Source organism: Pongo pygmaeus, chromosome 23 (assembly GCF_028885625.2).
Source record: "Pongo pygmaeus isolate AG05252 chromosome 23, NHGRI_mPonPyg2-v2.0_pri, whole genome shotgun sequence".
NCBI lineage: Eukaryota > Metazoa > Chordata > Mammalia > Primates > Hominidae > Pongo > Pongo pygmaeus.
The window spans coordinates 48545499-48571448 of NC_085931.1; the positions used below are offsets into that span (position 1 = coordinate 48545499).

Below are 25950 nucleotides of genomic sequence, written 5' to 3' on the forward strand. Positions count from 1 at the left end.
AGGCCAAGGCAGGTGGATCACCTGAGGTCAGGAGTTAGAGACCAGCCTGGCCAACATGGCAAAACCCCATCTCTACTAAAAATACAAAAAAAAAAAAAAAAAATTAGCTGGGCATGGTGGCGGATGCCTGTAATCCCAGCTACTCAGGAGGCTGAGGCAAGAGAATTGCCTGAACCTGGGAGGCGGAGGTTGCAGTGAGCCGAGATCACACCATTGCACTCCAACCTGGGCGACAGAGCAAGACTCTGTCTCAAAAAAAAAAAAAAAAAAAAAAAAAGCAGTCTTCAAGGGTATTTTGCCTCCAGGTAACCCGCTGATGAGGTGAGCGAAGTGCATGTGTGTGAGAGAGATGGGGACGTGCTCAGACACCCATATTGGTCAGCAGGGACCAGGTGTGAGTCAGTGTAAGGGCATTACAGGATGGAAGTGGAAGGAGTAGATGGACAGGTGGGTGAGTAGATGGCCATGGGTGTGAGCAGTGGATCAAGCGATGCTGGATAGAGTGGGTGGGTGGGTGTACAGATGGGTAAATGGATGATGGGATGGAAGGATGCATGGGTGTGTAGGCGGCTGGATGGGTGCATAAGTGGATGGATGGATGAATGGGGGATAGGCAACGGGTCAATGGCAGGGTGGGTAAGTAAGTGGTTGAGTGATTGGATGTGTGTGAGTAGCAGATCAAGACGTGGACAGGAAGTAGGTGGGTAAATGGGTGCATGGAGGGGAGGGCAGATGGACAGACAGGGGAGTGGGCAGTGGGTAGATGGATGAATTAGCAATCGCATCGATGGATGGATGGACCAGTGGACACTCAAGAGCTGGAGAACGGGAAAGACCAATCAGTGGGTCAATGAGCAGATGTATTAACTGACCAAAAGCCCAGCCAGACTTTGGAGTACAAAGGGGACATGCACCCTAGGGAGGGGCTGATAGTTGTGGCCTCAGTTCGAGGCTCCCATCCCAAACCTCCCTGGAACCTGGAAGCAGCCACTGGCATTCCTGGGTCCCCAAGGAGGAAATACTTCTCCCCAGCTGTACCCTGCCCCCTCCTCCCTGGCTCCATAGACTGCTCGCTGCCCAGGACCTGCCTCCTTCCCTTAGGCCCCTTGCCTTGGCCAACCCAATCTGCTGGGCTGAGTGGAGGGGGCAGCTGAGCTCTGGGGCTACAGCCTGAGGAGCCTGGTTCCTTCAAGACAGGGAGGTAGGGGATCCTGAGCTCTGGGCAGTTGGTTCACCTAGCAGCTCCCTGTCCCCAGCTGGGAGGCATTTGTTCTGCATTCTGCACGGTGATTACAGCCCTGCCAAGGTTAACCCCTGCACTCCTGGGCACAGCCTCTCAAAGGGAAGGAAGGGGACCGCAGGAAATTGGGGGAGGAGAAAAGCATGATAAAGGGAGACTGCCCAACCCTGGACCCTTCTTGGGGATATTGAAACTTCTCCCTTTCTCCTGTTTTCCAGAGGGAAAAACTGAGTCAGATCCTTAAATCAGGAGTGGAGCCAGGAACAAGGGCACAGCCTACATGGAGATAGGTTTCTATCTGGAGGCAGGCTGCAAAGGAGGGAGAGGGCTCCTCTCTGCCTCAGCTTACCCAGATGTAAAAGGGGACAAGAATTCCTGATTCACAGGTTGCCTGTCAATGAGCTGGAGAAGACAAAGCGTGTGGCATATATAGTAAGGAGGTTCTCAACCTATTGTTCTTTCCTGCTTGCCCTCCCTGCCCACGGGTGAAGAAGATGGAGCAAGCATGGGGCAGGTTGTAACCACTTCCATCAGGACTGCTTGCTCAGTCATCTGCCTGGGGCTCACAACACCCCAACTAGTAAATACCCACACTACTATTATACCCATTTCAGAGATGAGAAACTTGAGGCTCGATGGGCCAAGTGCTTTGCCCACGGTCAGCCACTGGGCCAGGATTTGAGCTCAGGGCCTTTGACATTGCACCAAACTGCCTCCTTTACCAGCCACTCTAGGGATCCTCTGACTAGAGTGACGTGTAATTGATTGTCTAACCAGGTCACCTTTGAGAATGAAAGGAAGTGCTATTAATAATTACACTGGAACAGTATGTGTAATCTGGGCTGTCCTAGGCAAATTGGAAAGTATGGCCATCCTGCCGAAGTAGGGGGCTTTATGCAAATCACTTCACTTATCTGCAAAAGGGACACCATGGCAGGACTTTCCCTATGGGGCTCTCACAAGAATTAAATGTCATAATGCATGTTAATGAGCTACAGGACCTGGTATGCATCAGGTGCTCAATAAGTGCTGGTTACTACTGATGCTATTAATAGTAATAACCACAGTAGCACTAGTTCTTTGCTTCCATCACTGTCCTTCTAGTCCATTCTTCACTCACAGTCAGACTTCTATTTTTTTGTTTGTTTGTTTGTTTTTTTGAGATGGGGTCTCGCTCTGTCACCCAGGCTGGAGTGCAGTAGCACGATCTCAGCTCACTGTAACCTCCGTCTCCCAGGTTCAAGCAATTCTCCTGCCTCAGCCTCCTGAATAGCTGGGATTACAGGCGCCCACCACTATGCCTGGCTAATTTTTGGCATTTTTAGTAGAGACAGGGTTTCACCATGTTGGCCAGGCTGGTCACGAACTCCTGACCTCAAGTGATCTGCTCGCCTCGGCCTCCCAAAGTGCTGGGATTACAGGTGTGAGCCACCGCGCCTGGTACTTTTTTATTTTTATTTTTTGAGATGGAGTCTCGCTCTGTTGACCAGGCTGGAGTGCTGGGGTGCGATCTCGGCTCACTGCAACCTCCGCCTCCCGGGTTCAAGCAATTCTCCCTGCCTCAGCCTCCCGAGTAGCTGGGATTACAGGCGCCCGCCACCACGCCTGGCTAATTTTTGTATTTTTAGTTGAGACGGAGTTTTACCATATTGGTCAGGCTGGTCTCAAACTCCCAGCCTCAAGTAATCTGCCCACCTCGGCCTCCCAAAGTGCTGGGATTGCAGGCGTGAGCAACCGCGCCAGGCGACAGTCAGTCTTCTGAATGTATACCTGCCGGTGCTGCCTGCTGGCTCACTGTCCTGATGCTGTTCCAATTCTCCATGGGACAAAATACTCCTGGGCCGGCCCCCAGGGAAAGAGTTCCTACTGCTGTGCCACTTGAGCAAATGCTAGAATGCTTTGTGCCTCTGTTTCCTCATTTGTCCAGCTGCAGAAATAGCTTCTTCCCTTGGCGGCCAGCATGTGGATTCAGGGAGCCAGTGGAAGAGGCCTAGCCCCTGGGTGAACAGTAAAGACCTTGTCTCTTCCACCTGCCGGTAAATACAGCTCCTCATCCCCGGCCACAACAGTGCTCAGCCAGTCTCCTCCAGCCGGGTTTGCCTCCGCTGCGGGGTCCTCCACTCCCAGCCTTTGCTGTGCTGTCCCCTGCCAGCTGTGCACTGTGCATTTCCACTGCCATTCCCTCTGCCTACACGTCCTTTAAGACTTAACTCACAACCGCGCAGTGGCTCACACCCATAATCCCAGCACTTGGGGAGGCCGAGGCAGGCGGATCACCTGAGGTAAGGAGTTCAAGACCAGCCAGGCCAACATGGTGAAACCCCCTCTCTACTAAAAAATACAAAAATTAGCCGGGCGTGGGTGGGTGTCTGTAATCCCAGCTAGTCCAGAGGCTGAGGAGGGAGAATTGCTTGAACCCGGGAGGTGGAAGCTGCAGTGAGCCGAGATCATGCCATGGCACTCAAGCGTGAGCAACAGAGCGAGACTCCGTCTCAAAAAAAAAGAGAGAGAAAGAGACTTAACTCAGGTATCATCTCCTCTAGGAAGCTTTCCTGAGCCCCCGGGCCCTGCAGGAAGTGTTAGGGACCTCTCTGTGCCCTGACAGCCCGAGGACTCTATAGTCAGATGGGAGTAGTTAGTCAGAGGAGGGCACGACAACGGGAGGTAGGGGCCAGAGATCTATCTCCCCTCCTTGAGGATGGCACAGGGTCCCGGGTATGGCTGATTCCCTGCCCCCCATGGAGGTGGGGGGGGGAGTCTGTAAAGTCTCTGAGATGCGACCTCATTTACCTGCCGAGCAAGCCTCCTAGGTGCTCTTGGAGCAGGGAACACTTCACACATCTGATGCTGCTATTATCTATCCCACTTTCAGATCAGGAAACTGAGGCAGAGAAAGGTTAAGTAGTGACTGAGGCAGGACAGGAGCCCAGGCTGTCCGGCCCCAGGCTCCCGGCCTTGACGGCCACTCTACGCCACTCTACCAGTCGCCCCAGTGTGGCTGTCTTCCTCCTGGGCACCGCGGGGCCTGTACGGGATGGAAGGGAATGAGAACGGGGAGGACAGGAGTGGGCATGTCATGCTTGTAAACATCAAGGTTTAAAGGCACAGGCATTCAAGGCCTCAGATCGAGCTTCCCGGTTCCCAAACTCCTGCAGGGCGCGGCTGGAGGGCGCAGGAGGGAGGAGAGTTCATCAGGCCTGGACGCCCCAACGCCACGAGGGGAACCGGTGGAGGAGGGGTTGGCGGCCGGGGACCGGAGTCGCCTCCCCGGGGCAGCCCGCACGTTCCCCGGCTTGCCCTGTCCGGGGTGGCGAGCAGAGGCCTGGCCTGGCCCCCCAGCCGCGTCCCCGCCAGCTCTCGGCGGCGGCGAGGACGGTGTCGGGGAGGGGGCCGAGCCCCGCCAGCGGGCGGGAGGAGAGGGGCGGGAGGCGGGAGCGCCCACACCCCGCCCCCGCCCCCGGATCCAGCCCGCGGAGCCCGCGGCCAGGGCGGCGCAGACCGGCCCAGCCACTCTCCCGGGCTGCCAGCGGGACGCGCGGCCGCCGCCGCTGCAGACGACGAGTCCGCCCTCGTCCCGCGCCCCCGGGGCTCGCGGAGCCAGGTAACAGCCGGGAAGAACGGGTACTCGGGGCGGAGGCCGTGGTGGCCGGCGGGTCCCGGCGCCCGCGGGGGCTCTGCACCCTCCTAGGCTCCCGGGGCCGGGACGGGGACGGAACCCGCCCCGGAGAGGCGCCCCCGGGTGCCCACGGGAAGGCCGGGCGCGGCCGCGGAGCCGCGCGAGGCAACTCCGAGCTTTCGGGCTTCGTGTCCGGTTCCAGGCTGGCGGAGGGGGCAGAGGATCCGACGGGGCTGAGCGGCCAAACTGCGCGAGGAGGGGGCAAGCCGAGGGGCAGAGCCGGGGCTGTCTCCGCGCCTTCCTGCGCGGGGGAAGGAAGGGCCGGGGCGGGGAGCGGGCGACGCGGCGGAATGTCTCCCTTCCGCGGAGGCCCACGCGGAGAGCGGGAAGTGGGGGGTGGGGGGCCCGGGGAGATGGACAGGCACCCTGCCCCCTCCCCGACCGCCGCATTCCAGGCTGGAGCCGCGGATGAGGTCATCCCGTCCGGTTCCCCTCCGGCCAAGACAGCCGGCCGTCCCCTTCCCCCACGGAGCGACCCTCCGCGTCCTGAGCCCCGTCCCCCCAGGGAATGTTGGATGGCCGAAGTCTTTCCCGGACTTCCAATCCCGGCCGCCCTCCAGATTGTTCTGCCTTTGCCCCAGCCGTGCCAGACCCGCAACATTCGAAGCCCTTTTCCTAGACCGGGAAACTGAGGCTTAGAGAGTAGAGGGGACTGGCCGGGAGGCCGCAGCGGCACTAAACGTGGCGCGGGGAGCCGAGACGCGGCCCGCAGCCGCTCCGCCTCGCTCGGTCCAGGGCTGGTTCGGCTCTAACTCGGGGCGGTGGGCACGAAGCGCGTCTCCTTTCCACTTTGCCCGTCGCTCCCTAATGGCCCACGGTGCCCCCCTTGGAATACGGAGGACCGGGTCCCCTAGCGCGACTGCGAACAACTAGCTACCCCGTTCTGGCCTCAGTTTCCCCGTCTCTCCACCTTGAAGCGTCTGGACTTTGAGGAGCAGGAGAAGCCAGCCGCCCGGGTTAACCCCTTATCCCAGGGACCAGAGCAGGTTTGGGAGAGCTGCCGTAACCATGACAGGGACCCGCTGTCAGCGGTAGGGGGGGGCGTCACCCAGCTGGATGCCCGCAGGAAGCGGGCTGTGTGCACCCGAGCAGTGGCCTCCAGGATGAGACGTGGGCCCCTGGCCAGCACTGCGGCCTGCGGGTGACCCCCAGGTGAATACCAGGGTGCAGCCGCCCCCGCTCTCCTTCAGAGCCGCCCTTGGCCTCCCCGCGACCACATGTGCCTCCACAGCGGCCCCTGTTGGCCCGATCCCGGCTCCAAAACTTGTTCTTGCGTCATTCCCACCATTGAGTGAGCTCAGGCCATGTGCCCAGGCCCTGACTATCCTCTATAGGGTAAATACAAGGACTCCAGGGACACTGAGGCTGTGTGGTGACCTCCTTGCCCGGGTTACAGGCAGTGAATCTGCAGAGCTGGGTCTCCTGTCTTCCCAGGCCTGCACCTGCACCCCACACCGGGCTCAGCACTGGGCATCCAAGCCCTCCAAATCCTCTTCCCCATTCCCCATCGTCTTCACCCCCACCCTGGGGCATTTACCAGCAATGTTGGTCTGTGACTGAGGGTAAAAGTCTCCTTTCTGAGCTTCGTTTTTTCCATCTGTGAAAGGGGTGTTCTGAACACTAACAGGCGGTGTTCCTGGGCCGGTGAGGGGAGGTGAGCCTGGCACCAGGACACTTGGAGCCCTGCTTACTCCCGTGCCAGGTGAGGCACACCTGATGGCCAGCAGTGCCCTGTGGTTGGCAGCAAGTGCCACGTGGCTGCCACCAGGGGTCCCTGGAATGAGAGATGTTAGTGTAAAGGTGTCAGATTTGAACCCATGGCTGCCCTGCTCCAGTATCTGAGGGTTTCATTACATTTTCTACCCTTGCAACTCCCCTGGGAGGGGAACTGCCTGGTGTGCTGTTCCGGTTTTCCACATGGGAAGACCGGGTCCCAATACCCTGCCCTCAGCTCCACAGCACTGCAGAATCTCTCCACCGCAGTAGGCAGGGTGGTGTGGGGGGTGGGTACTATTGGAGGGTGCCCAGAAACATTTGAAAGATGGGATCATCGCAAGATTGGGGAGGAAGCTGGTCCCCCAAATCAAAAGTGACCATGGGGGTTCAGGGGGGAGGAGCCCCTTTTGCTGGGAGATGAGGTGCTGCCTCAAGAAGTCAGAGAGGCCAGGTGTGGTGGTTCACACCTGTAATCCCAGCACTTTGGGAGGCTGAGGCAGCAAGATGGCTTGAGTTCAGGAATTTGAGACCAACCTGGGCAATGGAGTGAGACCCTGTCCTTACAAAAAGTGGAAAAACTTAGCTGAGCATGGTGGTATGTGCCTGTAGTCCCAGCTCCTCAGGAGGCTGAGGTGGGAGGATCGCTTGAGTCTGGGAGTTCGAGGCTGCAGTTAGCTGTGATGGAGCCACAGCACTCAGCCTGGATGACAGAGTGAGACCCTGCCTCAAAAAAAAATAAAATAAAAGTCAGGGAGCTGGGGTGGGAGCAAGTGGGTAAGGCCACATGGCAGACCCTTCTACAGGACATTTTACAGAGGAACACCCTCCCCACTCCCATTCCTTCCCCCAGAGATGCATCCTTAATCCCTGCTGAGCAGGGAAACTTGGCCCTGCCATGAACCTGTCACTTAACCTTGGACAGGTCTCCCTTCCCTCCGAACCTCAGTGCTGCCTGTCAAATAGGCCACGCTGCAGCTTTGCAGGGTTGTTGGAGAATCAGATGACATCATGTAATGGTTGGCCAACTGTGGATCGCTTCAGAACTTCAGCAAACATTCTACAAGGACTTCTCGGTGCCGGGGGTGCCAGGGAGGTAAAAAGATGATTCAGAAGTTCCCCCCCACAAGGGGGAGGAGTTAGGGTTGGGGGAGGATCAGATGGTAGGAAGGGAAGAGAATGTAGTCAGAAAACAAAGCAAGCTTTGTCCTATTGGCTTCTTTGTTCTTATCTTGTTATTTATCCTATTTTGAATTTCAAATAACATTAGAAGGGCAGTATTGAGATTTTTATGCTTGGAGGTGGCAGCAATGGTTTTAAAAAAGGAAGAAGGCTGAGCCGCAGACGTAGGTGTTCTTGTTAAGGATCATTATTGACTTTTATCAGCTGAGATCCCAGGTCCGTGTAGGTAAGTGACTTGCCCAAGGTCGCATTGTGAGGACACAGAGCCCAGCCTGCCCTCCCACTCTCAGAAGGGGCCAGGGTGATGTTTTGGCATGCAGGTTATCATGGAGATCTGTGATTCAGCTGGCATTGATTTGGCATTTGCTAAGTGCAGAGCCCAAGCTGGATGCCCGAGGGAGAAAGGCAGGAAAATCCAGGCGGCCACCCCACCCTCCAAGTGCATTGCCAATCTCGGGAGGCGAGACTGGGCTCCACAAGCCAGTCAAGGGCTTATGTGAGTCAGAGGCTCTGAGTTCAAGTCTCAGCTAGCTCTGTGGATCTGACCTCGAGCCAGCTTTGCCATTATGGGCCACGGGAAAAGCAAAGGATCACAGGTGCACTCTAGCCTGGACTTTGTATGATACTAGAAGGAAAGGGGTCAGAAGGAAAGGGGTCAGAACAAGAGATGCTTAGAGAGGCTGGAGCAGGGGAGGATGTGTGTGTGTGTATGGTGGGGGTGGGGAATCAGGAAGGAGAGATGGGCAAGAAATAGCTTTTGGCACCAGCTGAGCTTTTTCCAAAGCTTGCTCCCTGACAACAAGGCTCCTACATCAATTTGACAAACTGTGATAAAGTCTTTTCCTGCGGGCCTTCTCAGAGCCTTGAATATGCTCATGCATGGAGGAAGCAGCTGGAAAAAGCCACTTTTGACCACAGGATCCTTATTCCAGGAAGCTCCTTGAAGGTGGATGGTTCAGAGGAACCTCTGCTCTGGCTGTTTACCCAGCTTCACAAAGCCTTGGTGAGGTGTCTGCTCCCTCCCGGCTTCGCTGTGTGGCAGAGATTCTAATGCACAGAGAAGGGAGGTGACTTACTCAGTTACTCAGCAGGAGGCAGTGTAGCCTGGGGCTCCAGGGCTCTGGGATGTGGGGCCTGTATCACCATTTCTTACTATGTAGCCTCAGGCAAGTTACTTCACTTGGTGCCTCAGTTTCCCCTCTCTAACTAATATCGTGCTGCCCTCAGGAGTAATGTTTTTGTTGTTGTTGTTGTTGTTGTTTGTGAGACGGAGTCTCGCTCTGTCGCACAGGCTGGAGTGCAGTGGCGCAATCTCGGCTCCCTGCAACCTCTGCCTCCCGGGTTCAAGCAATTCTCCTGCCTCAGCCTCCTGAGTAGCTGGGATTACAGGCGCCTGCCACTACGCCCAGCAAATTTTTGGGTGTATTTCTAGTAGAGACGGGGTTTCACCGTGTTGGCCAGGCTGGTCTCTAACTCCTGACCTCGTGATTCGCCCGCCTCGGCCTCCCAAAGTGCTGGGAATACAGGCATGAGCCACCGCACCCAGCCCGTCAGGAGTATTGTGTGGGTTTAAACGATGAGGCAGGTGAGGTCTTCGCACTTAGTAAGTGCTTCATACGTGGGCCCTGCAGAATAAGCACTTTCTTTCTTTTTTTTTTTTTTTTTTGAGACAGGGTCTCGCTCTGTCGCCCAGGCTGGAGTGCGGTGACACAGTCATGGCTCATTGCAGCCTCGACCTCCTGGGCTCAAAGGATCCTCCCTTGTTAGCCTCCTGAGTAGCTAGGACCACAGGCATACACTACCACACCCAACTAATTTTTTTTAATTGTTTTTTATAAACCAGGTCTCATTATGTCGCTGAGACTTAGAATGAGTGCTTCTGTTTTTTCCTGATACATGGCTTAAGTGTATAGCTCGATGAATTCTTTGTCCCGTGTTCAGTCAGTACCTGCTCCGAGGCTGCTATCATTCTGATTGCTAATAGCATCAATTGGTTTTGCCTGTTACTGAACTTCCTTTTTTTTTTTTGAGACGGAATGTTGCTCTTGTTGCCGAGGCTGGAGTGCCGTGATGTGATCTTGGCTCACCTCAACCTCTGCCTCCCAGGTTCAAGCCATTCTCCTGCCGCAGCTTCCTGGGTAGCTGGGATTACAGGCGCGCACCACCACGTCCAGCTAAGTTTTGTATTTTTAGTAGAGACGGGGTTTCTCTATGTTGGCCAGGCTGGTCTCAAACTCCTGACCTCAGGTGAGCCACCCACTTCAGCCTCCCAAAGTGCTGGGATTACCAGCATGAGCCACCGCGCCCAACTGTGTTCTTGAACTTTCCATACACAGACTCACTTGGGTCCCTGTATGCCTAGCTTCTGCCCCGCATCAGTTGGGGGCCTCCATCCATGTGGTTGGGTGTGATCACCTATCCTCTTCAGCTGCTAATGTTTGGACCCCGGATTTCCTCCTCTGTCCCGGGCCTGTCGTCACCACCCGTTCTGTCTTCCTTCCAGGTCTCCACCCCTGGGCAGGAGAGGAGCCGACCACCTCGGGGGTGCTTTCTCTGCACTTGAACATCTATAGCTGCTTCTGAGGGGCTGGGAGCTGGGCCCCGGGGAGAGACGAGCCATGGACCCCCCACAGCCTCAGCATTCGGGGACCTCACCTTAGGAGAGTGCCATTTACAGCTTCCGCCAGGGCAAAGGAGCTGAGCAGCCATCCCAAGCCCAGCCCACCTCCCTCCCCCGGCCCCTGGTGGGCATGGACTAGCAGCTGTGAGCAGCCAGAGCTGATGCCCGGCCCCCAGGGGGGTGGAGGCGCCCCCACCATGAGCCTGGGCAAGCTCTCGCCTGTGGGCTGGGTGTCCAGTTCACAGGGAAAGAGGCGGCTGACTGCAGACATGATCAGCCCCCCACTCGGGGACTTCCGCCACACCATGCATGTGGGCCGCGGCGGGGACGTCTTCGGGGACACCTCCTTCCTCAGCAACCACGGTGGCAGCTCCAGGGGCACCCATCGCTCACCCCGCAGCTTCCTGGCCAAGAAGCTGCAGCTGGTGCGGAGGGTGGGGGCGCCCCCCCGGAGGATGGCGTCTCCCCCTGCACCCTCCCCGGCTCCACCGGCCATCTCCCCCATCATCAAGAACGCCATCTCCCTGCCCCAGCTCAACCAGGCCGCCTACGACAGCCTCGTGGTTGGTAAGCTCAGCTTCGACAGCAGCCCCACCAGCTCCACGGACGGCCACTCCAGCTACGGTGAGGGCCTGGGTCATCTTGGCCCACTTTTCAGAGGCTGAGGCTGAGGCCCAGAGGGGTTCAGTGGCTCCTCCAAGCTCCAAGTGAGCTCCAAGTGACCACAGAGGTCAGGCCCAAACCCCACATCATAGATGGGGAGGGGGTGCAGTGGTGGGAACAAGCTGACTCCCCAAAACACCTGAGGTTGAGAGTGAGGAGGTGGAGTTTGAGTTCTAGCTGCCCCTCACTTGCTGTGTGACCTGGGCAAGCACATCCCCCTCTCTGGGCCTTAGCTGAACCAGTCACCCACCCATTCTTGCCCCCTTCAACCAAAGCCTTCCCCTCATGTTGGAATGATATCATGGAGAGGTGAAGGGCCTGGGCTCTGGATTCCAATCCGGTTCTGCCTGATTTTCAGGAAGTCAGTTGACCTCTATAAGTTCAAGTCCTCGCCTGGATAATGAGTCTCTGGGGGTCATTGGTAAGATTCAGTGCCAGGAGAGGCGCAGGGGGGCTGGTACATAGTAGTGCTCAGGACATTGGAGCTGTTGTTATCTGAACTTGGTTTCCTGTAACTCGACAAATTTGGAAAACCACTCACAGGGACCACAAGCCAGGGGCCTTCCTGCCCAGCCAGAAGTGCCACCTTGGCCGTTCGGGCAGAGCTCACCTGAGAACCATGGGCCCCTGCTGCCACCTGGTGGCCACTCCCTGCCTTGCGGGAGTGGCTCTAACGCCCCTGCCCCAGGCGGCTGCTCAGAACCGCACTGAGGACTGGTCCACAGAAACCGATTCTGTCTCAGGTCTGTAGTCCTGGAAGCAGGGGCTGGACATGTCGTCCTTCATTTCTATACAGTCAGACCCTGATTGCTGGTCCCATCCTGTGTCCACAAACCAGCTCACGTGCTATGGGTTCACCTGCAGCCATCGGCCAGTGTCATGGCAGGGAGCCGGTGGCCATGGCTGAGGTCACAATTGGGACTCAGAGGAGATTTGAGCTCCAGACTTGATTCCACCTCGTCAGGCTTCTATGGCCTTGGGCTAGCCCCTTCGCCCCATCCCACACTGAGCCTCACTTTCCCCATCTGCATAATGGAAATGAGGATAATGATGATTTTCAGCTTTCGGGGTGGACAGGAAAATCACACAGGTGACCATGGAGCGTATTCTATTGGAAAGATGGGAGAAACCGAGGCCAGAGAGGGGAGGGACTAGCCAGAAGCCACACAGCAAGCCAGGACTGGTCCTGTCTCCCCTCCTGAATTCCTGGTGAGGGACCCCAGCTCTGAGCCCACTGCCCATTTCTCTTCTAGGCCTGGACTCTGGGTTCTGCACCATCTCCCGCCTGCCCCGCTCGGAAAAGCCGCATGACCGAGACCGGGATAGTTCCTTCCCCTCTGAGCCCGGGCTTCGCCGCTCTGACTCTCTCTTGTCCTTCCGCCTGGACCTCGACCTTGGGCCCTCGCTCCTCAGCGAGCTGCTAGGGGTCATGAGCCTCCCAGAAGCCCCTGCAGCTGAGACTCCAGCCCCCGCTGCAAACCCCCCAGCACCTACTGCAAACCCCACGGGTCCTGCCGCAAACCCCCCAGCCCCTACTGCAAACACCCCAGCGCCTGCTGCAAACCCCTCAGTGCCTGCCGCAACCCCCACGGGTCCTGCTGCAAATCCCCCAGCCCCTGCCGCAAGCTCCACACCCCATGGACACTGTCCCAATGGGGTAACAGCTGGGTTGGGCCCAGTGGCTGAGGTGAAGGCCAGCCCAGTGGGAGGGGGTCCCCGAGGACCTGCTGGCCCTGCCCTCGGCAGGTACTGGGGAGCAGGCTGGGATGGCGGCCACCACTACCCAGAGATGGATGCGCGGCAGGAGCGGGTGGAGGTGCTGCCCCAAGCCCGGGCCTCCTTGGAGAGCCTGGACGAAGAGTGGAGGGCGCCCCAGGCAGGCAGCAGGACCCCGGTGCCCAGCACAGTGCAAGCAAACACCTTTGAATTTGCGGATGCTGAGGAGGATGATGAGGTCAAGGTGTGAGGGGCTGGGGCACGGTTCCGGGACCCACCTAGGTGCAGAGCCGGCCCCTCACCTAACAGCTGGTTCCTACCAGACCAGAGAGGGGAGAAGTCGAGTTGCCCCTAAACCCCTCCCCACCTCTGCAGGACAGACATGGGAGGGAGGACAGGGAAGGCCAGGCTTGCTCTGGGACTTTTATGCTCCCAGAGGCCCTGCCAAACTGACCACCTCCCCCCACTGCCACTCTGGACCTAATAGCTCTTCCTTAGGCCCCACTCCATGCCACCCCCACCAGCTGGAGGACCCAGCCTCACAGTGTGTCCTTTGTGCCAGACCAAGCTGCCCGTGGCGGGTGGGGGACAGGGAGTGTACCACACAGGGCCATTGTCTCACCTCCCAAAGGGACCGCCTGCCCCCAGCTCATCCCAGAGCATCCCCGCTGCAACCCTGACAGCCCCCTCCCAGGCCGCTTTCCCAACATCCCCGCCCCAGCCTCCCTCTTACCCCAGAAGGGTCAGGTATGACCTCCCGGGGAGGAATCCCACCTGCCTGTATACCCGAGACTTGCCTCTGGGGCCTGATTAAATAAGGCTGTTTTGATAAAAGGTGTCCTGCAAGATGCTTGGGGACCTGGGACAACAGCATCAGCTCTGCCTGCTTCAGTCCCCTCCCCTCCAGGGAGTTTAGAAAGCCAAGGACCCCCCATCAAGGCCCCCAGCAGGGAAGGGAAGTGGACACGCCAAGGGGAGGGTAATAAGTAACCAGGCTGGAATGCTCCTGAGATAAGAGGCCCAGGTGGGAGCCCTTATCTGCAGTTCCGGGAACAGCCCCTGGCCCAGGTGCCTGGGACTGGTGTCTGCCCCATAATCCCACAGGGCAGCGGGGCATTTGCTCTGGCGATAGTGGGGGCAGATAGACAGGAGCAAGTGCGTAGAACTGTTGGGAACATGTCTCAGCCTCCCAACGTGGCAGCCGGGTGTCCTCATATCTCAGTTTCCTCCTCAGTATCACGAAAATGCCAGGAGCATTAAAATGCATGGAAAGAGAAATGCCCTCCTTAGGCATCGGAAGACCGGTTAAATTTAGCCACAAACAGCAAACGTCAGGTGGTGAGCTCCCTGTCACTAGAGGTATGCAACCAGAGGATGTGTGGCAGGAGGCAGGATCACTACAGGACCTCAGGATCCCTGAGAGCAGGACATTCTGGATCATGGGGTGCCTTCATTCAGAGGTCCTCAGACCAGGGGTATCCCATGTTTTTGTAAACTTGAGGGACCCAAGAGAGAAAGGAGTCACGAGCCACTGTTCTTGCCACAGGAAGACTCGATAAAAACGGATTATTTTGTTTGCTTTTAGCCTTGGGGCAGGAATAGGGGAACACACCCAAGGTCTGTTGATCCTGGTGTGACTCGGAAGAAGACCCAGGACAGAGAATCTCAGCTGGAAGTCTTTTATTCTTTTAACTTGAAAGAGGACATGTTGAACCCGCCCCTTATGCTCAGGTAGCTCAGGTGGCTGTGGCCCAGCCTGTTGGGAAAAGTCAGCTCGTGCCCATCTGGCAGCTTCACCTTGAATTTGTCACTCTCAAAGGTCACTGTGAACTGTGGGGAGAGAGGGTGTCAAGGAGGCAGGAGGCCCTGGAAATGGGCCAGGGCAGTGCCTGATGGCTCAAACAAGGCCAGCACCTGTGTCCAGGCCAGGCTCCCTTCCATCTGGGCCCTCCCCTTGATATCACCCCAGTGCCCTTTCCCCCTTTGACCTCACCTTGACCTCTGACCCTGGGTTGAAGCACAGGTGATCTTCCCGTTGTTCTTGCCCCCAGTTGCTGCCGTCCAGTGAGTTGCAGACAATGACGGATTCGCTGAAGCGAGGGTTGAAATGCAGGTTCAGCTTGTCTGTGCCCTGGCCCAGATTAATTACAAAGCTGCAGGAGAAGGGGTAGCAGGTGAGGTTCACGGCTCAGGCCTGGAGAAAGCAGCTTGGGTTGGAGGACCTTGGTTGACCACAAGCTGGAAGAATCAAAGCTTGTGTTCGTTGAGATCTGTGCCTTAAACAAGGGAGGTAACAACCCGCTCAGACTTAGCACTGTGGTAGCACATTCCTTTTGGAGCAGGGATCACGCTGTTGAGAGAAGGGTAACTGATAGTGACAGCTTTAGGAATTGGGGTCGGCTCTCCTGGGAGAGAGAAATGCTATCTCTTAGATATCTGAAGACCTATTAAATTTAGCCACAAACAGCCAACCTAAGGTGATGAGCTCCCCGTCATTGCGGGTATGCAACTGGGGTTGTATGACTTCTTGGCAGCATCACTACAGGAGCCTGGGCTATACCTGCAGGGTTCCTGAAAGTGGGGCATTCTGGGTCATGGGGTGTCTTCATTCGGGAGTCTCAGACCAAGGGTATCACACATTTTGACAAACTGGAGGGTGCCAAGTAGGAGAAAGAAGTCACTTTTCCCTTAGCTCCTATGACATGCCTCCTCCCTAACCAAAAGTAGATAAAGCACAGTTCCAAGATGCACTGACATGTTCTGCAGGCGAGAGAGCCCTTCGCTGGACTGTGAGTCATGGAGGCGGTGAGGCCGCTGGTTCTAACCAAGAGGATGCCGGTGAGACCACTCAGCCTCCCCTGGTGGCTGCCCCGGTTTAATGCTCATGAAAGGCCAGCCTGTGGCCATTCCTCTGGGTAAAGAGGGTGGTGTCTCTGGGGATTTGAGCGTTCCCTAGAGGCACCTGCCCCGCAGGGGGCCAGGCAGAGTTCCAGGGGCTTCTCCACCTGCCCCTTCAATGGCTTTTGGGGCAAAAGAACAGCATATGGCATCAGCTCTGAAATTCTGCAGGTCCCCAAACCTAGCCTCAGACATGAAGTGGGGGCTAGCAGGGGTGTGGGGAGAAGGGTGTGAAAAAGGGCCCGTTGGCCTGACGCCCCTCTTGCCTGACCACTTCACAGGGCTGCCCTGCCCGCCCCACCTGCCCTGCCTATTCCGAGCCTGCAGACTCCCCCAACCCTGAAACCTTGCTCACCCATCAGTGCCATCGGCGATCCTGCCTGTGATCTTCAGGGTTGACCCCGGCTTCATGTCCATGTTCTTAACCTCAAGTTCCCCCTGGGCCAACAGAGAAACATTCCACTCGAGTCCCCACAGAAAATCAATCCCACACTTGCCCGGCACCTTCATCCACCTCATCCCAACCCAGCTGCAGGTCTCATAATCCCCCTGCCCATGTGAGGACGCAGGAGACCACCAAGCTGGAAAGTGGCACAGCCAAATCAAGGCCTCCCAGAGCTTCCCCACCCCCTGCCCTGTTTTGCTCTTATCCACCCCAACCCAAGGAGGCACAGGGCCCAGGTGGGGGAGGCTCAGTTTGCCCATCTATGAAAGGGGCAGAGTGCTTCCTGCCCAGTTCCACAAAGTGTTCAAGTGATGAAATCACGCTGCCCTCAGCAGAACCCCAGAAACAAAAATATGATATGGAAAATGACTGTATCAGAGGCACAAGGTCTTGGCCCATCCAAAACTAAATCTGACCAGGCGCAGTGGCTCACGCCTGTAATCCCAGCATTTTGGGAGGCTGAGGCGGGCTGATCACCTGAGGTCAGGAGTTTGTAACCAGCCTGGGCAACATGGTGAAACCTCATCTCTACTAAAAATTTAAAAATTGGCCAGGTGTGGTGGCTCACGCCTGTAATCTCAGCACTTTGGGAGCCCGAGGCGGGCGGATCACGAGGTCAGGAGATCGAGACCATCCTGGATAACATGGTGAAACCCCATGTCTACTAAAAATACAAAAAATTAGCCAGGTGTGGTGGCGGGCGCCTGTACTCCCAGCTACTCGGGAGGCTGAGGCAGGAGAATGGTGTGAACCCGGGATGCGGAGCTTGCAGTGAGCTGAGATCGCGTCACTGCCCTCCAGTCTGGGCGACAGAGCGAAACTCTGTCTCAAAAAAAAATAATAATAATAAATAAAATAAAAAAATATAAAAATATAAAAATTATCTGGGCATGGTGGCGGGCGCCTGTAATCCCAGCTACTGGGGAGACTGAGGCAGGAGAATCGCTTGAACTCTGGAAGTAGAGGTTGCCATGAGCTGAGATCGTACTATTGCACTCCAGCCTGGGCGACAAGAGTGACATTTCATCTCAAAGAAAAACAAAAAAAAACGCCGGGCACGGTGGCTCACACCTGTAATCCCAGCACTTTGGGAGGCTGAGGTGGGCAGATCACCTGAGGTCAGGAGTTCAACACCAGCCTGCCTAACATTTAACCCCATTTCTACTAAAAATGCAAAAATTAGCCAGGTAGGGTGGCACGCATCTATAGTCGCAGCTACTTGGGAGGCTGAGGCAGGAGAATGGCTTGAGCCTGGGAGGCAGAGGTTACAGTGAGCCAAGATCACACCACTGCACTCCAGCCTAGGCGACAGAGCAAGACTCCGTCTCAAAAAAAAAAAAAAAAAAAACTAAGAATCTATAAAACTCCGCAAGTCCCACGTCTGAACATGTCCATCAAAGTCTCTCTCCAAGCCTCACTCTCCTCATCTGTAAGATTGACTAATTTAATTTATTCATTTAAAAAACCGTTGATAGCCTGGGTGTGGAAGTGTGTACCTGTATTCCAGCTACTCGGGAGGCTGAGACAGGAGGGTCACTTGAGCCCAGGAGTTGGAGACCAGCCTGGGCAACATAGTGAGACTCCCATTTCTAATTTTTGTTGTTGTTGTTACTGAATGCCAGCTGTATGACAGACCCTGTCACACCAGGGAGACACCACCAACCTTCAAGCTTGTTTTGAGAGGATTCAAGAACATGTTTGTGAAATCCCCCACGCACAGGGCCTCACGTAGACCAACAGCAAATCACAGGACCACCGTCATTTATTGTTTTACTTTCCTTTTCCTTTTTTGTTTTTTTTTGTGGTTTTTTTGAGCAGAGTCTTGCTTTGTCGCCCAGGATGGAGTGCAATGGTGTGATCTTGACTCACTGCAACCTCCACCTTTCGGGTTCAAGCGATTCTCCTGCCTCAGCCTCCTGAGTAGCTGGGACTACAGGCATGTACCACCATGCCTAATTTTTGTATTTTTAGTAGAGACAAGGTTTCACCATGTTGGTGAGGCTGGTCTCAAACTCCTGGCCTCAATTGATCTGCCCACCTCAGCTCCCCAAAGTGCTGGGATTACAGGTGTGAACCAAGCCCAGCCTTAATTTTCTTTTGTAAATTTTTTCTTTTTTTTCTGGACAGTGGTCTGCCCGAATGACCATCATTTTGATTACTTGTTGTTATGATTCATCTGCTCCTTATTTTCCACAGGAAAGCAGCACCTGAATTTCTGTACAGCAGGAGCCTCCTCTAGCCTCACGATGGTTACTAGGGAAGATTTCTAAGCTGGGTTTTCAAAGCTCATTACCCAAGGCTCGTTACCCAAGGCGGTGGCTCACGCCTATAATCCCAGCACTTTGGGAGGCTGAGTCGGGAGGATCACCTGAGGTCAGGAGTTTGAGACTGGCCCGGCCAACCTGGAGAAACCCTATCTCTATTAAAAATACAAAAATTAGCTGGGTGTAGTCCCAGCTACTTGGGAGGCTGTGGCAGGAGAATCGCTCAAACCCGGGAGCCGAGATTGTGCCACTGCACTCCGGCCTGGGTGACAGAGCAAGACTCTGTCAAAAAAAGAATAGCTCATTACTCAAGACCAGTTTTCGCATCTATGACCAGAGGGTGAGGTTTGGTCTGACCAGGACACAACAGGCACCAAAGATTTAGAACAACTTATGGGAGGACACTTTTACATTGTAGGAGTTCTGCTCACTGACTTTTTAATTTTTTTTTCCAGAAAAAGCGTAATCTGAGATGCCCTGAATGAGCTCATTGGACTGGGGCACTTTGCCAGAAGTCAAGGGCAGTGGCCACGGGAGGACCCTCAGTGTCCTCTCACTGGCAGCCGCCTCCTCTCTGCAGAGGTGGAAGTGACCCGCTGGTCGGTCACATGTAGGGGTAGGTTGTAAGGTATTGCCCAACTCTCCCACAGGCAGTAAGTTCTTCTTTTTTTTTTTTTTTTTTGAGATGTTGAGATGGAGTCTCACTCTGTCACCCATGCTTGTGTGCAGTGGTACGATCTCGGCTCACTGCAACCTCCACTTCCTGGGTTCAAGCAATTATCCTGCCTCAGCTTCCTGAGTCACTGAGATTACAGGCTCCCACCACCACACCTAGCTAATTTTGTTTGTATTTTTAGTAGAGGCAGGATTTCACCACTTTGGCCAGGTTGGTCTCGAACTCCTGACCTCAAGTGATCCTCCCCTCTGGGCTCCCAAAGTTCTGGGATTACAGGCGTGAGACACTGCACCTGGCATTTTTTTCTTTTCTTTCTTTTTTTTTGAGACAGGGTCTCACTCCGCCACTCAAGCTGGAGTGCAGTAGCACGATTATAACTCACTGCAGCCTCACAGCCTCCTGAGCTCAAATGATCCTCCTCCCTCAGCCTCCTAAGTAGCTAGGACTACAGACGTGTGCCACCATGCCCAGCTAATTTTTAAAATTTTTGTAGAGATAGGGTTTTGCTATGTTACCCAGGCTGCTCTGGAACTCCTGACCCTCAAGTGATCCTCCCGCCTCAGCCAGTAATACATTTTTTTTTTTTTTTGAAAGATCTTGCTCTGTCACCCAGGCTAGAGTGCAGTGATGTGATCATAGCTCACTACAGCCTTGACCTCTTGGGCTCAAGCAATCCTCCCACCTCAGCCCCCCAGGTAGCCTGGACCACAGGCATCCCACCTGGCCCAGCTGATTTTTTTTTTTTGAGATGGGATCTCACTATGTTGTCCAGGCCAGCCTCGACCTCCTGGGCTCAAAGGATCCTCCCACCTCGGCCTCCCAAAGTGTTGGGATTACAGGTGTGAGCCACTGTGCCCGGCCTGGCAGTACACTTTATAAGAGACGCCTGGAGGAGGCAGCAATGCTTAACCCAGGACAGCAGGCCATGACGGCGGCATGTCAGACACGAGGCTGCTCAGACTAGGGCTTCTCAGCCTTGGCCCTCTGGACGTTTGGGGCAGGCAGTTCTTTGTTGGGGTCTGTCTCTTGTGTTGTAGGATGTGGAGCAGTATTCCTGGCCTCTACCCACTGGATGCCAGTGACACCCCCCCCGAGCAGTGACAACCAAAAATGTCTCCAGACTGTCCGTTGTCTCCTGGGGGGCAAAACCTCCCTGCTTTAGAGAAAGTGGGGTTTGGAGGCTGGACACCTAACTCCCCACATCTTCGCTTAACATTATGGGGTGGGGTCCAGATTTTGGAGCCAGACAGATGGGATTAAAATCAGTCTCTCGCTGGCCAGGCGTGGTGGCTCACACCTGTAACCCCAGGACTTTGGGAGGCTGAGGCGGGCAGATCATGAGGTTAGGAGATCGAGACCATCCTGGCTAACATGGTGAAACCCCATCTCTACTAAAAATACAAAAAATTAGCCAGGCGTGGTGGTGGGCGCCTGTAGTCCCAGCTACTCGGGAGGCTGAGACAGGAGAATGGCGTGAACCCGGGAGGCGGAGCTTACAGTGAGCCAAGATCACACTACTGCACTCCAGCCTGGGTGACAGAGTGAGACTCTGCCTCAAAAAAAAAAAATCAGTCTCTCACTGACAAAGACCATTACCTCTGGGAGATGAGGTTATCCAGTGAGGACAGTCCAAAAGGGGCTCAAACAAGAAGCAGAACACAGGTGTGCCTGCCACACAGCAGGCACTCACAGATGTGTGCCCTGCGCACACACACGTCTAACACCAAGCATCAGGAGATGGCTCCCTGCCTCCTGCCAGCAGTCTGTGCCCACACCCTGAGCCCTGGAACAGTCAGGCCAGGATAGGGGAGCTGGAACTGCACTAAGAGAAGCACCCCCACTCCCCTTGCAGCTCCTGGGGGCTGTCTGGCTGAAACAGCAAAGCTCAAACCCCAAGGATAGAGGTGGGGCTGCTGCAGGGCAGAGGCACTCGGAAGTCCAGGGTTAGGAGTGCACTTGGACAAATAGGGATGCTGAGAGCTGTGGGAAGGTGCAGGCCCGGGAGCCTTGTCCCCACCCAACAGAGTCAAAGGCGCAGAGAGAAACAGGCAGAACTGGGTGGGGGTGTGGTCGTCCCTAGAGCTGGGGGGGTGGGGAGTTGGGGGCCCAGACTCTAGTGCCGACTCTGCCCCTAATTGGCAGAGGGGCCTGGGGCCAGCTTAGCCCCTTTCTGGGCCTTGGTTCCCTTATCTGTCATATAAGGAATTTGGATGATGTGGCCTCTGGAGATGGAGAGAGAGGAAAGAAAAGGCAGAGGTGAGATGAACAGGAAAGAGAAGGTGGGAAGAGTCTGTGGGCCACAGCAGTCCTCCCCGAGAGGCAGAGGGTGATGAGGGCATAGACCCTTCCACGCAGGACCCCTGGCACATTCACGTCCTGCATCCCCCCTGCACTTGAATAGCATCCCCCGAAAATTCATGTCCACCTGGAACCTGTCAATGTGACCTTTTTTTTTTTTTTTTGAGATGAAGTCTCACTCTGTCACCTAGACTGGAGTACAGTGGCGCAATCTCGGCTCACTGCAACCTCTGCCTCCCGGGTTCAACCGATTCTCCTGCCTCAGCCTCCCAAGTAGCTGGGATTACGGGTGCCCGCCACAACATCTGTCTAATTTTTTCTTCTTCTTTTTTTTTTTTTTTTTTGTATTTTTAGTACAGACAGGGTTTCACCATGTTGGCCAGGCTGGTCTTGAACTCCTGATCTCAGGTGATCCGCCTGCCTCGGCCTCCCAAAGTGCTGGGATTACAAGTGTGAGCCATGCGCCCAGCCTCAATGTGACCTATTTAAAAATAGTTCCTTTGCAGATGTAATCGAGTTAAGAGGTCATACTGGTTTAGCGTTGGTCCTAAATCCAATACGACCAGTGTTCTCATAAGAGGAGAGAAATATAGACACAGAGACGGAGACACGCAGAGGAGTCCATGTGAAGTCGGAGGCAGAGATTAGAGTGACGCAAGCCAATGAGTGTGAGGAGCCACAAGAAGCTGGAAGAGGCGAGAAGGAACCCTCCCCTAGCGCCTTCAGCAGGAGCGTAGCCCTGTAGCACCTTGGTTTCAGGTTTCTAGTCGCCAAAACCAAGACAGAACAAACGTCTATTGTGTGAAGCCACCCACAATTTGGTGGTAATTTGTTATTGCAGCCCTAGGCGGTGAATACACCATCTAATCCTCAGAAGACGCAGCCTGTGATCCCATTCCACAGATGTAAGGAAGACTGGGGCTCAGAGACGGTCAGTGACTTGGCCAAGGCCACACAGTAAAGCTGTGGCAGAGTCAGGTGTAGAATCAAAGAATCAGAGACCTCAGTGGGAATCTACTCAACCCCTTGTGATTTGCAGCTTGTGGCCTTGGGCAATTTGCGCTCCAAGACTTGGGTTTTGTGTGTGTGTGTGTGTATATGAGACAAGGTCTCACTCTGTTGCCCAGGCTGGAGTACAGTAGTGCAATTATGGCTCACTGTAGCCTCGACCTCCTGGGCTCAAGTGATCCTCCCACCTCAGCCTCCCAAGTAGTTGGGACTACAGGAGTGTGCCGCTACCCCCACTAATTTTTTAAGGCAAGGAGTAGTGGTATGCACCTGTAGCAGAAAAGGTCTCACTATATTGCCCAAGCTGAGATTTTTTTTTTATCTCTATAAAGATCAATGGAGGCCAGACACAGTGGCCCACACCTGTAATCTCAGCACTTCGAGAGGCCAAGGCAAGAGGATCCCTTGAACCCAGGAGTTTGATATCAGCCTGAGCAACATAGTGAGACCTCATCTCTACAAAAAATGAGAAATAAGCTGGGTGGGGTGGCTCACGCCTGTAATCCCAGCACTTTGGGAGGCCGAGGTGGGCGGATCACCTGAGGTCAAGAGTTCGAGACCAGCCTAGCCAACATGGTGAAACCATGTCTCTACTTAAAAAATCCAAAAATTAGGCCGGGCGCAGTGGCTCACACCTGTAATCCCAGCACTTTGGGAGGCCAAGGCCGGTGGATCACCTAAGGTCGGGAGTTCAAGACCAGCCTGACCAACATGGAGAAACCCCATCTCTACTAAAAATACAAAATTAATCAGGTGTGGTGGCGCATGCCTGTAATCCCTGCTACTCAGGAGACTGAGGCAGGACAATCGCTTGAACCTGGGAGGTGGAGGTTGTGGTGAGCCAAGATTGCACCATTGCACTCCAGCCTGGGCAACAGAAACTCCGTCTCAAAAAAAAAAAAATTAGCCAGGTGTGGTGGCACATACCTGTAATCCCAGCTACTTGGGAGGCTGAGGCCAGAGAATTGCTTGAACCCAGGCAGCAGAGGTTGCAGTGAGCTGAGATCGGGCCACTGCACTCCAGCCTGGGCAACAGAGCGAGACTCCATCTCAAAAAAAAAAGAAAGAAAGAAAAGAAACAAACAAAATTAGCCATTGTGGTGGTGAGTGCCTGGGGTCCCAGCTACTCAAGAGGCTGAGGTGGGAGGATCATTTGAGCCAAAGAGGTCAAGTCCGTAGTGAGTTATGATTGCCACCACTGCACTCCACCTGGTGACAGAGCAAGACACTGTATTGTTGTTGTTGTTGTTGTTGTTGTTGTTGTTTTGAGATGGAGTTTCACTCTTGTCGTCCAGGCTGGAGTGCAGTGGCACAATCTCGGCTCACCATAACCTCTGCCTCCCAGGTTCAAGTGATTCTCCTGCCTCAGCCTCCCCGGTAGCTGGGATTGTAGGCATGCGCCACTAGGCCTAGCTAATTTTGTATTTTTTTAGTAGAGACAGGGTTTCTCCATGTTGGTCAGGCTGGTCTCAAACTCCCAACCTCAGATGATCCACCCACCTCGGCCTCCCAAAGTGCTGGGATTACAAGCAGGAGCCACTGCGCCTGGCCCAAGATGCTGTTTTTTAAAAAAAGACCTCTGTCCAACTTCTTTGCTGCACAGATGGGGAAACTGAGGCCCAGAGAGGGAGAGCAGTGGTTTTCTCTAAAAGCCCCCACCCAGGCAAACACAAAGATGAACAGAGTGGGGCAGGCAGCAGGGGGCTGATGTCCTCACCGTCATGGTGACAGCTCCTGGCAGCAGCTCCCAGCAGCTCCTGGAGGCCTGTGCTCAGGGTCTCAACTCGTAGTCAAGCTTATATCCTAGAATATTACACATTAACTCCCTCAAGGTCCTAAGTGAGGACTTTGCCTCTTCTACCTGGTGTCTCCCCGCCTGCATCTCCCAGTACCCAGCCCAAATAGGCAGAAGACTCCTCAGCCAGCTCCACCCCACCCATCCCGGAGCATCCTCCTGGCCTCCCTCCAGCCCAGCCTCCCCCTCCTCAGTGCTCCCAGAGCCCGAGAGGGGAGGCAGCCCCAGCTCTGCCCCCACACAAACTGCAATACAGCCGCTTGACAGCTCTCCCAGCCTCCCTCATTGAGCCCAGCTTCCTTGCCTGTAAAAAGAGAGATTTGCTTTGCAAAAAAAAAAAGTCTAGGCTTCTAATTTTCTTTTCTTTTTTTTGTTTTTTGAGACGGAGTCTCGCTCTGTCACCCAGGCTGGAGTGCAGTGGCACGATCTCCGCTCAATGCAAGCTCCACCTCCCAGGTTCACACCATTCTCCTGCCTCAGCCTCCCAAGTAGCTGGAACTACAGGCACCCACCACCATGCCCGGCTAATTTTTTGGTATTTTTAGTAGAGATGAGGTTTCACCATATTAGCCAGAATGGCCTCAATCTCCTGACCTCGTGATTTGCCCACCTCGGCCTCCCAAAGTGCTGGGATTACAGGCGTGAGCCATCACGCCTGGCCTAAGCTTCTAATTTTCTATGATGTCATGATTCATTGTCAGAAAGCATTATGTTTTCTTCTTCCCTCCTCGTATTATTTATCTGATCGGACATGTAGGTTTCAAAACCAATACATGGATTCAAAGGAAAGATTTCAAAGTATTTACAACAAACAGTCAAAAGCAGAGAAGAGCTGGGCGCAGTTGCTTAAGCCTGTAATCCCAGCACTTTGGGAGGCCAAGGCGGGCAGATCACCTGAAGTCAGGAGTTTGCGACCAGCCCGGCCAACATGGTGAAACCCCGTCTCTACTAAAAATACAAAAATTAGCCAGGCGTGGTGGAGGGCACCTGTAGTCACAGCTATTCAAGAGGCTGAGGCAGGAGAATCGCTTGAACCTGGGAGGTGGAGGTTACAGGGAGCTGAGATCGTGCCACTGCACTCCAGCCTGGGTGACAGAGTGAGGCTCCGTCTCAAATAAAAAAATTAAAAATAAATAAAAGTGGAGAAGGAGTGAGAGGGCTGAGTGGGGGACACAGAGGATGAAAATACTTTGCTTTTGACTTCTGTTACTTATGTAACTGGCATGCTTACTACAGACAATTAGAGATATTAAATAAGAAGAAAAATAATCACTCATAATGCCACCACCACGAGGGAACTGGCTTACTCTGTTGGCATGTTTCCTTCCAGGTGGTTCTCCACAGCTTTACATTATAGACACCCCTCTGTCTGTGCAATTGTTTATCTTTCTTCATTTGGGAAACATTAAAGACCACAAATCTATATTTCAGAACCATACTTTAATGCCTGCGAAATAGTCTACCTTTCAACGACTGAATTTATTTAACCAATTTCCTTCTGCTGAATACTCACATTAATTCTAAATTTCTGCTATTAAAAATACTGCTGCATTAAATCTATTTGGACATAAAGTTTGGCTGCATCGTGACAACTTATGTAGGGCAGATTCCCAGAAGGAGAACTTTTCTAGAGCTCAGGATTTGGCGAGCCAGAGTGTTTTCCATCAGAGTTGGCGGTGGCCACTCCGGGCAGGATGTGGGGAGCTGGCCTTGCCGAGGGCCCTCGGTGCCAGGAGTCTGCATGTGGCTCACTGCC

General features: G+C 54.7%; 2 protein-coding genes across 8 annotated transcripts; one reads left to right on the forward strand and one right to left on the reverse strand.

Annotated features, from left to right (window-relative positions):
- The first annotated feature begins 4477 nt into the window (after positions 1 to 4477).
- On the forward strand, positions 4478 to 13644 carry CDC42EP1 (CDC42 effector protein 1). 7 transcript variants are annotated; one of them, XM_054470073.2, is made up of 3 exons: positions 4478 to 4841; positions 10315 to 10998; positions 12348 to 13644. In XM_054470073.2, the coding sequence occupies exons 2-3, from the start codon at positions 10593 to 10595 to the stop codon at positions 13058 to 13060; spliced, it is 1119 nt and encodes a 372-aa protein (XP_054326048.2). In that variant the 5' UTR covers positions 4478 to 4841; positions 10315 to 10592; the 3' UTR covers positions 13061 to 13644. The 7 variants fall into 7 exon arrangements, with proteins under 7 accessions (XP_054326048.2, XP_054326041.2, XP_054326046.2 ...); XM_054470066.2 differs by having other exon boundaries at positions 4488 to 4841; positions 10315 to 11055; XM_054470071.2 differs by lacking the exon at positions 4478 to 4841 and adding an exon at positions 8072 to 8307 and having other exon boundaries at positions 10315 to 11055.
- An 831-nt stretch (positions 13645 to 14475) lies between these two features.
- LGALS2 (galectin 2) lies at positions 14476 to 24304 on the reverse strand. Its single transcript, XM_054470078.2, has 4 exons — positions 24117 to 24304; positions 16064 to 16146; positions 14804 to 14963; positions 14476 to 14640 (listed from the first exon to the last, which is right to left on the reverse strand). Exons 1-4 carry the CDS (start codon positions 24120 to 24122, stop codon positions 14491 to 14493), a joined length of 399 nt encoding a protein of 132 aa, XP_054326053.1. The 5' UTR covers positions 24123 to 24304; the 3' UTR covers positions 14476 to 14490.
- Positions 24305 to 25950: the final 1646 nt, after the last annotated feature.